The sequence below is a fragment of the Oratosquilla oratoria genome, chromosome 5, assembly GCF_046742065.1.
Source record: "Oratosquilla oratoria isolate Oo_2021 chromosome 5, ASM4674206v1, whole genome shotgun sequence".
In the NCBI taxonomy this organism is placed as follows: domain Eukaryota; kingdom Metazoa; phylum Arthropoda; class Malacostraca; order Stomatopoda; family Squillidae; genus Oratosquilla; species Oratosquilla oratoria.
The window spans coordinates 45,348,647-45,361,146 of record NC_134781.1 but is presented as its reverse complement, the minus strand read 5'-3'; the positions used below and the strand labels follow the sequence as shown (position 1 = coordinate 45,361,146).

At 41.8% G+C, this 12,500-nt stretch overlaps 2 protein-coding genes across 2 annotated transcripts in view; both read right to left on the bottom strand.

Moving 5' to 3' along the window:
- LOC143025779 (uncharacterized) overlaps positions 1 to 5,700 on the bottom strand; it is a 56,737-nt gene extending 51,037 nt beyond the window's left edge. The window contains exons 1-4 of the mRNA XM_076185788.1: positions 5,524 to 5,700; positions 3,582 to 5,339; positions 2,700 to 3,292; positions 355 to 603 (exon numbers count right to left, since the gene is read on the bottom strand). Coding sequence (XP_076041903.1) covers positions 355 to 603; positions 2,700 to 3,292; positions 3,582 to 5,339; positions 5,524 to 5,700 — 2,777 coding nt within the window. The remainder of the gene's footprint in view (positions 1 to 354; positions 604 to 2,699; positions 3,293 to 3,581; positions 5,340 to 5,523) is intronic.
- A 6-nt stretch (positions 5,701 to 5,706) lies between these two features.
- LOC143025778 (uncharacterized) lies at positions 5,707 to 6,930 on the bottom strand. Its single transcript, XM_076185787.1, has one exon. It carries the CDS (start codon positions 6,928 to 6,930, stop codon positions 5,707 to 5,709), a length of 1,224 nt encoding a protein of 407 aa, XP_076041902.1.
- Positions 6,931 to 12,500: the final 5,570 nt, after the last annotated feature.

The following is a 12,500-nucleotide window of genomic DNA, read 5'->3' as shown; positions in this document are numbered from 1 at the left end:
ATACGAGAAAAGGCCAGGAAAAAGAGAAAGGAAAGGAAAAAGATGAAGGAGAGGAAAAAGAGATACAGGTCAAGAAGGAGCTGAAAAGAAATGGAGAAGGAGGAATGTGGAAGTAGAGGAGAAAGGAAAGTTGAGAATGAGGCTAATGTAGGATGAAAAAGATGAAGACAGAAAGAAGAAAAATATAAGGTGAAGAGTGAATTTGAAAATGAACAGAAATGTGAAGTGAATAGTGAAAAATTGAGGAAAGTGAGAGATGAAGGAGAATGAACGGAAAGGGAAGAGATGGAGGAGCAGGTGGAAGAGAGCAAAGTGGAGGAGGACCAGGTGGAAGAGAGCAAAGTGGAGGAGGACCAGGTGGAAGAGAGCAAAGTGGAGGAGGATGGGTGAGAGGCGATGGAGAGGTTGAAAAAGCAGTATTGTGCTCCTGTAACGGAAATAGCTTGGTCGGTGTCTTTGACTTTGAGTTTGGGGCCGTTTAACAACTTTACGAATATAATTATCTGGTGCGAGCACGGCAAAGGAGTGGAAAATGAAGCGGAGGCGTCGAGGGCGGATGGCCCAAGGGAGTGAGCAAGGAAGTATGGATGAGTAATAACGGACCTTGTAGTGCATATTCATTATACGAATGTATACGTGATGTACACAAAGATACACAGACAGAAAAACACATTCCCCCCACACACATAGCTTATACATACATACATTGTCAGGGGGGTACAAATAAATGGTTTGTATACTCGGTATTATTGAGAATTCGGGCGAGAGAGAAAGAAACACCAAGGTAACACAACACGTGTTTTTATTTGGATATAACACAGAGCACTATCCTATCCACATCTCAACACATATATAAATAATAATTATCACCAGCGTGATGTCTACAAGACTACAAGACTACAAATATACTACACCACTCCTCGCGCTGCGACGCGAGGATCTCCTCGAGCGTAGTCTCCTTCTTCCGGACGAGTCCCCTTTGTTGTCCTGGTGGACGGGCGCACGTCTCCTCCTTGTGTCCTGCTGCGACGAGTCCCCTTTGTTGTCCTGGCGGACGGGCGCACGTCTCCTCCTTGTGTCCTGCTGCGACGAGTCCCCTTTGTTGTCCTGGCGGACGGGCGCACGTCTCCTCCTTGTGTCCTGCTGCGACGAGTCCCCTTTGTTGTCCTGGCGGACGGGCGCACGTCTCCTCCTTGTGTCCTGCTCCTCGTGGTCTCCTTCTGTCCCGGTGCCCTCCCTCCGTGGAACTGGGAGGGGAGGGGGGGTCCGCCCTCAACGGCAGACGGCCGTAAGGTGTGTGTGTGTCCTCCTTCTGTCCTTCCCTCTTATACATCCGGTAGGGTGAGGGAGAGTGGGTGGAGGCGATCTGCGCATGCGCGTAACGACGGTAGTGACCCCGTAGTAATGAGTTGGCAGGCCTGAAAGCCAAGCATGACCTCACGCCACCTTTCTCGGCAGGTCAGGTGCACTGGGTCACCACCACCACCAAGCTTCGTCTCGGCCAAATCACGTGGTCGACGTCCGCGCCGACAGCCCTCCAAGTCTCGTCACGTGACCCACGTGACATACATACATACATACATACATACATACATACACATACATACATACATACTGTTATGCCATGACTTCCCAGGGCACGATGATCTCCGAGTATTCTAATTGAGGGCCCCAATATGGCGTAACAAAGTCCGAATTATGAGAGAGGACTTGGGCCCTTAAGTTATGTGTAATTACCAGTCAACTGTTTCTTAAGAGCATTCAACTATATTGTTTCAAATAAAGAGCAACAAAGGAAAATAGATTTAATTATAAATGAAAGCTTAAGCATGACAGAACAATTCCAATTTAGAATAAGATGCTGCCGGCGAATGAGAATTGAAACATGGAAAAGCCGGCAGCTTTCAACAAGAGTATTTAAGAAAATAAAGATCTTTGCACAAGTATAACCATTACCATATAGACATAGACACACTCGGAATATAATCATCAAAGTTAATTTATTCACTAGAGACCTAACTGCACTGGAACTAAAAATGTTTAATCTTACTTGACACAGGGTATTCTCACCAGTTCTTACCAGCTCGGTCCCTCCAGGCAACTAACCCTAGCTCACCTGGCCGACCGCCCACGTCACCTTCGGCCACCAATAAAGCAAAACTAAAGGCATCCACATTCTTTGTTTCAAGACACAAGTTTATATCTGACTGTACATGACGATTACATATAATTATTCATGTACTAATGCGTTTAAGCATTCACATTACACCACCATACAAGGAATACATTCATCGTACCTTCGAACAACGTATCACCTAGCAGACGACAGTAGTCGTTGAAGGCGAACGGACAATAAACTTGCATAGTACATGGTTTCATACATAATACATAGTTTCATACATAGTACATAATACATACCCAACACATAATTTACATAATACATAGTTTATCATAGAAAAAATGAACTCTTGCATAACACCCCCACCTTTAAATTAAACACAATAGTGTTTATAACCGGAATAGTGCATTTTTCAACTACAAGTTCCAAAATAGTAAAATAAAATTATACAATAAGTCATAGTACATTACAAGATATCGAGGCAATAAACAACCAGCCTCAACCACACTTAGATTACCATACAGTAGTCGTGACCCTAATACCACAGTACAGAAACCACGATTGTCAGAAGATTTAGTACGGTCTTGATAAACTGTCTGCAATTACATTATTTTTACCGCTCACATGTTTTATTTCCAGGTTGTATGGCTGTAAGGCTAACCACCACCTTGTCAACCTCATGTTCTTGTTTTTCATATTGTTCACAAAGACAAGAGGGTTATGATCACTATAAACAGTTATTTTTTGTGGGTTATTTCCAACATACACATCAAATTTTTCCAAAGCCATCAACAATGCTGCTGCTTCCTTCTCTATAGTGCTGTAGTGTCTTTGGTATTTCTTGAATTTCGCAGACATATAACATACAGGAAACAATATTCCATCATGTTCTTGCATTAACACAGCTCCTGCAGCAGCATCACTAGCATCAACATTAATAGTGAAATTTTTGGAGAAATCAGGACCATGTAAGACAGGTTTGGAAGTAAGGATTGACTTTATCTTATCAAAGGCTTCTTGACATTCTAATGTCCATTTAAATTTTACTTTAGGACTTACTAAGTCAGTGAGTGGTTTAGCAAGTTTACTGAAATTAGGGCAGAATCTCCGATAATAACCTGCTATACCTAGGAAACGCTGGACTGCTTTACGGTTGGCCGGAGCAGCTAAAGCCTATGGCTTTAACTTTGGCGTGCACAGGTGCAACCGTACCGTAACCCACCTCATGGCCTAAAAAGGTCACCTTTGCATGAGCAAACTCAGGCTTCATTAGATTGACAGTCAACCTAGCCTTCCTTAACCTCTCAAACAAGGACCTCAGGGAATTCATGTGTTCCTCCCACGTCTGAGAATACACGCACAGATCATCGATGTACACACACACACCTTCCAAGCCAGCAATAACATTAGACATTAGACGTGAAAACTTTGCGGGTGCATTCCGTAAGCCAAATGAAGTTACTTTGTATTGATATAGTCCACTAGGCGTTATGAAACTTGACACACGTTTTGCCTCATCAGACAGTGGCATTTGATAGTAGCCACTCATTAAATCTAATTTAGTTATAATTTTGGCCTTGCCGATTGAGTCAATTAAGTCATCTATGCGAGGAAGAGGGAAGTTGTCAGCCTTGGTAAGTGCATTAAGTTTTCTGTAATCAGTACACATTCTATACTCCCTATTTCCTTTTGGCACAAGAATACATGGAGCAGCCCAGTCACTCTTACTTGGCTCTGCTAAGTGATTATCAAGAAGAAATGTTACCTCTTTCTGGAGAATAGCTGCCTTATGGGGGGGCATTCTATAGGGCTTTTCTCTTACCGGGGCGGCACCTTCCACTAGTTCAATATGATGAACTGCCTCAGTCGTTGGTCTCGGCACATCTCCAAAGATTTCCACAAACTCTTGCAGTAATTCTGAAACATCTGACTGTTGGCTGTCAGACAAATGACACAACTTACTATTTAGATTAGCAAGGACATCAGAATTCTTGAGTTTGTTACCTACAGGGATTTTATCAAGGTCGTCTTCACTTTGCATCTCCACAACTTCTAAACTATTTACAGTACCATCTACCTTCTCCACTGTCTTAGCAGCACTTCCCGAGTATCTTCTATGATACTTCTTAATCAAGTTTACATGTACTAACCTTTTTGTTTTCCTGTGATCAGGAGTGGATATCACATAGTTCAAATCTCCCCGTTTACCTATAACTCTGAAAGGTCCCTTGTACCTTGCTTGTAATGGACACTTTCTTACGGGCAAGAACAACAGAACTTCATCCCCAACCTCAAAGTTACGTTCTACTGCATCTTTATCATAATTTTCCTTCATCTTTTCTTGACTTAGTTTTAAATTACATTGTGCAAACCTGTGTACCACATCTAGGTTTTCCTTTAACTTAGACACATACTCAAACAAGTTATCAGCATGCTCCAAGTCTATCCAGCTCTCATGGAGTAATTTCATGGGTCCTCTTATGTCTCTGCCAAACAATAGTTCACTTGGAGAAAACCCGAGACTAGATTGCTTAGCACATCTGATCGCATATAGAAGGAATGGCAAACCCACATCCCACTCATTTCCAGTCTCATGACCATACTTTGCTAACATTGTTTTAAAGGTTCCATGAAAACGTTCCAAGGCTCCTTGGCTTTGGACATGATAAGCAGATGCAATATACTGTTTAATCCCAAGAAGAGACATTACTTGCCTGAAGATATTGGATACAAAATTGATACCTCTGTCGGACTGCACAATCTTCGGTATTCCGAATAGGGTGAAGAACTTTGTCAAGGCTGGCAACACAGTCCTGGCTGTAATGGAACGCAGTGGAATGGCCTCTGGATACCTGGTGGTAGTGCACATTAGGGTTAACATGTACAGATGCCCCTTTTTGGTTTTAGGAAGGGGGCCCACGACATCAATTATCACATGGGTAAAAGGTTCCGGCACCACAGGAATAGGTTGCAACGGTGCAGGAGGAATAACAATGTTAGGCTTACCTATCAACTGGCATGTTTCACATGTTTTACAATATTGTGCTACTTGTCTATGGATACCAGGCCAATAGAAGTACTTGATAATCTTATCCAAAGTTTTCTGCACACCCAGATGTCCTCCTATGTAGTCATGTGAAAAACTGATGACTTTCTCTCGATACACGTCTGGAACGATAACCTTGATGAAACTCGCAACAACTCTCATTTGAAGGAACATCTGGCGGCCTATATTTTCTCATTAGTACATCATCACGCGTATAATAACATGTAGCTTCATTTGAGATGTCCTTCTCTTGTATGGCCCTTGCAAATAATGGGATTAATGACCTATCAGCTTTCTGGGCAGATATCAGATTACTACGAGTCATTGGGAGAACACTTAAATCCACACGTTCACTTACATTACTCTGCGCTTCATTCACCTTAACACTAGACAGACTGCACGGCAGAACCCCGGGACTAGGCGAATCCACATCACGATCAGCAAGTTCATCTGGCTTAACAGCAGGTCCTGTACTAGAGTCTACATTAAACAAACTACTAATATCTATATCAGCAGTTTCTTCACTGGTTTTCATCCTTGCCTAGCTGCGAGTAACTGCGCATGCTGGAAAAATATCTCCACACTCGCTTTCCAAACCCTTGGCAGGATCCCATTCCAGTGGAGTCGTACTCACCACGGGATCAGGCACAATTAACTTTCCCGCTATATCATTTCCTAGCAAGAAACTCACTCCCTCAACAGGTAAAATCTCTCCAACTCCAACCAACACAGGCCGAGATAATAATTCGGTTCGGAGGAACAACTTACACAGGGGAACCGTCATCGTCCCCCCAACGCCCTTTATCAATACATGCTCACCCGTCAACGCCTGTTCTACGTCAGGAACAACGCTTTGTAATACCATACTGAGCGATGCAGCAGTGTCTCGCAACACAGTTACAGACACTCCGGGCCCATCCTCCTCGACAGACACTGTACCAGGGAATACAAATGGGATAAACAGACTGCGTTCTCTTCCCCCATCAGGATCCCCTTTTTCCTTTACATCTGCAGAAAGCAAAGTTACATTAGCAACACGTTTCTCTCTAGTCAACTCAGGACACCTTGCCCTTACGTGCCCAAATTTTTTACAGTAAAAGCAACCAATTTTTGACACATCTGTATTGCTTTTACCCAGGGTCCAGGTACCTTTACCCTTGTGTACCTTTCCCTCTTGAGGTTGAGAAATGCCTGGAGGGGAAGGAGGCTTACTTGATTTATGCGTTAATGTATAATTTTCCGCCAATGTTGCAGCTCGATCAATTGTACTTACTTCCTTTTCTAGCAAATAGGTTCGAACGTCTGGTGGAATACCCTTAACATACTGTTCCAGTGCAATTAGTTCCTTTAACTCCTCATAAGTTTCGATTCCGCTAGCTGATAGCCATCTATTAAATAATCTATTCACACTGTTACCATACTCGAGGTATGACTGGTGGTTTCCTCTAAAACAGTTTCTAAACTTTTGTCTATAAAATTCTGGAGTGCATAAGTATGCCTTCAACACTGTATCCTTCACTACCGAATACTGGCTCTGATCTTCAGAGGACAAGGATAAATACGATGAACGAGCCTTACCCACTAAGGCCGTTTGCACCAGCACACACCAATATGGCTTAGGCCAGGAGAGGGTGGTTGCCAAACTTTCGAACTGCTCGAAAAACTCCTCCGGGTCACCCTCTAGGAAAGTAGGGACAAGGCGTACTACGCTGTTTATATCAAATGTAGGTTCCAGCAACCCTTGGACACCCTGCTTCTCCATCATCGCGAACTTCAAGTTCGTTTCAACCTTAAGCCTTTCAAGTGTTATCCTCTCCTTCTCCAACTCCTTCTCTACTTTAAATTTCTCTAGAGCTATCCTCTCTTTCTCTACCTCCAACTCCATCTTAGTAACTTCCTCCTTATCCTCATCTCTCTCAGTCTCTCCTTGAAGCTCAATATCACAATGCCTTGGCACTATCCTCCAGAATTTTTTTCGAGATCAAATCTTGAATGACTGCTTTCTTAATATCAGCCTTGTTAGATTTACCTGTGATTTGAACCTTGTAATACCTAGCCAAAGCCATCCAGTCATCCTTAAGTACTTCACAGTTCTGCAAAAGGGCAAGCCCAGGATCCTTAATGAATTGTGCAATGTCAAAAGACTCCATATCAGCTAGTGAGGAATTATAACCTAATTAATACAATGTTCATAAACAATGGTTAAATACTCAAGAATCAGTAAATTATTATTCACTGCAAGTATATCGCACTGATAATACACCGCTGTATAATACCTTATAATTTATAGTACGACACCTGCTCTGTATAATACACTCGCTGCACAATATAGTAACCCACACATAGTACGATCGCCGCACAATCACAATACGTGCAATCATAGTACCACACACTATAGTACCCGGTATTATATAGTACCTTCACTTTATATGGTACCTTCAATCTATACGTTACCTTCAGTTATATGGTGTACCTTCAATTTATATGGTGCCCCGCATCTCCACCATTTTGTTATGCCATGACTTCCCAGGGCACGATGATCCCCGAGTATTCTAATTGAGGGCCCCAATATGGCGTAACAAAGTCCGAATTATGAGAGAGGACTTGGGCCCTTAAGTTATGTGTAATTACCAGTCAACTGTTTCTTAAGAGCATTCAACTATATTGTTTCAAATAAAGAGCAACAAAGGAAAATAGATTTAATTATAAATGAAAGCTTAAGCATGACAGAACAATTCCAATTTAGAATAAGATGCTGCCGGCGAATGAGAATTGAAACATGGAAAAGCCGGCAGCTTTCAACAAGAGTATTTAAGAAAATAAAGATCTTTGCACAAGTATAACCATTACCATATAGACATAGACACACTCGGAATATAATCATCAAAGTTAATTTACTCACTAGAGACCTAACTGCACTGGAACTAAAAATGTTTAATCTTACTTGACACAGGGTATTCTCACCAGTTCTTACCAGCTCGGTCCCTCCAGGCAACTTACCCTAACTCACCTGGCCGACCGCCCACGTCACCTTCGGCCACCAATAAAGCAAAACTAAAGGCATCCACATTCTTTGTTACAAGACACAAGTTTATATCTGACTGTACATGACGATTACATATAATTATTCATGTACTAGTGCGTTTAAGCATTCACATTACACCACCATACAAGGAATACATTCATCGTACCTTCGAACAACGTATCACCTAGCAGACGACAGTAGTCGTTGAAGGCGAACGGACAATAAACTTGCATAGTACATGGTTTCATACATAATACATAGTTTCATACATAGTACATAATACATACACAATACATAATTTACATAATACATAGTTTATCATAAAAAAATGAACTCTTGCATAACAATACATACATACATACATACATACATACATACATACATACATACATACATACATACATACATACATACATACATACATACATATATACGTACGTACATACATACATACATACATATATACATACATACATACATACATACATACATACATACATACATACATACATACATACATACATACATACATACATACATACATACATACTTACATACACACATACATACATACATGCGTACATGCATACATACATACATACATACATACATACATACATACATACATACATACATACATACATACATGCATACATACATACATACATACATACATACATACATACATACATACACACATAAATACACACATACATAAATACATGCGTACATACATACGTACATACACACATGTATACATACATACATACATACATACATACATACATACATACATACATACATACATACATACATACATACATACATATATGCATACATACATACATACATACATACATACATATATACATACATACATACATTCCTGAACACATATATACATACATAAATACATACATACATACATACATACATACATACATATATACATACACACGCACACATACATACACACACGCGTGCGCGCGCGTATACACACACGCGTGCGCGCGCGTATACACACACATATATGTAACACACATACTGTATATGGATATATAGGTTGTTGATTTCAGTCGATGCCTATTACCAATACCGTAACTAGTTCGTATCTAATTTCGATTCTTTTATACGCTCTACGTGACAAGGTGGTGGCAGACGAGAGATCATGAGATACTAAGATCGAAGTTTATAGCAGTAGGGAATGGGATAGGTTGGGTCATCGAGGGGCTGGAGGGGAACTGATATGGTGTCCAAGAAGATGACCTGCGTATATAAGTCCATGTTGGTTCAGTCTTCAGTAATATCCTTGAAAAAGGGGTAATGTCAGAAACGTTTTTTCTTTCAATATGGACTGCGCGCGCACGCACACATACACACACACACACAGACACACACACACACACACACACACACACACACACACACACACACACACACACACACACACACACACACACACACACACACACACACACACACACACACACACACACACACACACACAGTATGCATATATATATATATATATATATATGTTTATATATATATATATATATATATGTATGTATGTATATATACATATATACCCACTGAATGGTTCCCAGCGATCAATTAATATCTTTTTTCAACCACAAATCACTTTTAATTCCATGCCATCGCAATAGAAACTGAGAGTCGCTCGAAGGAGGCATCCGTTGGAAATTGAAACGTGGACGAGCCGAGGATTCGAATCCTCGGCTCGTTCACGTTTCAATTTTCAACGGATGCCTCCTCCGAGCGACTCTCAGCCACGGTTGCGATGGTTGAAAAAGATATATATATATATATATATATATATATATATATATATATGCATATACAAATATTTTCACATAAATATGCATACATATACATACATATATTTAGATGTACACAAAAATATATATACGTATACATATATTCATATACAAAGTTATATATATATATATATATATAAATATATATGGAAATATACATATATATATATACATACATATATGTATATATATGTATATATATATATATATATATATATACATACATATATGTATATATATGTATATATATATATATATATATATATATATGGGGGGGGTAAATGTAATATCGGGATGCCTTTGAGGTCACTGCAGGAAGCGGAAGAAGGTTGCATGCATCAGCCAATCTGCCCAGATCGTTTGTGTCCATTGGCTGCCGGATCTTTCGGAGGCCGACGAAGTTCACTTGGGGCAGAACGACGGATATTAAGAGAGAACCCTGACTCCCGAAGTAGAAAACCCAACCCCAGGATAAACCTCGACCACCCTTAGAAAGAACTCCGACCCCTTATGATGAACCCCGACGCCCTAAAAAGGATCCTGGTCCCCATAAGAAGGATTCTGATCCCTTAAGAAGGATACCCACGCTCTAAGAGTGACCTTGACTCCCTAAGGATCCCCAACACCATAAGGCGCCCCGAAATTCTAAGGAACCCCGATCCCCTTAAGAAAGACCCCAACCCCTTTAGAAGGATCCCTAGCCCCTAAGAAGGACCTGACCCCTTAATAAGGAACCCGACCCCCAAAGAGGGACCTTGACTCCCTAAAAATCCCCGACACCCTAAGGAACCCCGACTTTCTAAGGAACCCCGATCCGCTAAGAAGGACCCCAACCCCCTTAAGAAGAACCCCGACATTTTCAGAAGGATTCCTAGTCCCTAAGAAAAACCCTGACTCCTTAAGAGGGATCCCGGCCCCATGAGAGGGACCCTGACTCCCTAAGGATCCCCGATACCCTAAAGAACACTGACTCTCTAAGTAATCCCGATCCGCTAAGAAAGACCCCGACCCCCTTAAGAAGAACCTCGACCCCTTTAGAAGGATTCCTACCCCCTAAGAAAAACCCTGACCACTTAAGAAGGATCCCGGCCCCATGAAAGGGAACCTGACTCCCTAAGGATCCCCGATACCCTAAAGAACCCTGATTCTCCAAGGAACCCCGACTTTCTAAGAAGGATCTCGACCCCCTTAAGAAGGACCCCGACCCCATTAGAAGGATCCCGACCCCCTAAAAGGGGCACGGATCCCCTAAGGATCTTCGTCACCCTAAGAAACTCCGACTCTCTAAGGAACCCTTACCCATAAGGAACCTTGGGCACTAAATACCCCCAATCCCCCTACTTTAAGAAGAACCCTGGGCCAAGGAGGAACCCCAGCTACAAAAGGAACTCCACCTCCTGAGTGCCAAGGTCTTAAGAAACCCGATCCCGGGAGGAATACCCAATCCCAAAGGAAACTCCAACCCCAAGAGAATCCCAGACCCAAAGGAACCCAGGACTTCAAAAAGATCCACAGGCTCAAAACATTCCAGAGCCCTAAAGGAACCCCGGCCCAAAGGGGACCGTGGTCCCAAAGGAACCCCGGCCCTAAAGAGAGCCCCGGCCCCTCCCACAAAGGAACCCCGTCCCCAAAGAAATTCTGGGCCTCTAAAAGAACCCTGATCCCCGAAAGAAACGCCGACCCCAAAGAAAACCCCGGTCCCAAAGGAAATCCCGATCTCAAGAGAACTTCGGTCCCAAAACGAACCCGGCCCCAAAGCGAACGTCAACCCCAAAGGGACCCCAGGCCGCAGAGGGAACCTCGGCCCCAAAATGAACCCCGGTCCCAAATGGAACCCTGAACCAAAGGGAGCCCCAGACTCAAAGAGAACCACGACCTCAAAACGAATTCCGGCTCCAAAGGGAACCCCGAACCCAAAAGGAATCACGTCTCCAGAGTGAACCCCGAATCATTAGGAGCCCCAGCTCATAAGGACCCCCGTCTCCAAAGGGAGCCTCTTTTTTATCTATCATTATGCTATTATCTCATTATTCTTAGACAAATTCTGTTCTGGTCAAATATAAAGATTTTCACTTTTAATTAGCTCACTTATTCAAACTTTTTTATTTCGTCAAATGAATATTGATCAAGCCACATGTCATGTTTTTAGATGCATTAGACACTTGATACTATTTGTCCAGTGTTATATATATATAGCTTCTGGTGAAGCAGTTTATATACTTTTCTTCATTGATTTCCATTCGGAAAGTTTATGATTTTGACTACACACTTAGACATTTGTTCTTTGTGTAGTTTCTAACACTGCGGTCGAATCTCCGGCATATGAAACATTGAAAAACACTGTAAGTATTTTATATACTCTCCTCTTTCAGAGGTAGATTTCTTAATAATGGGAATGCATTTCAGATGTAATGTTGCTCACGAATATATGACATACAAGGAGGTAAGACCGGTTTAGTATATGTGCACGAC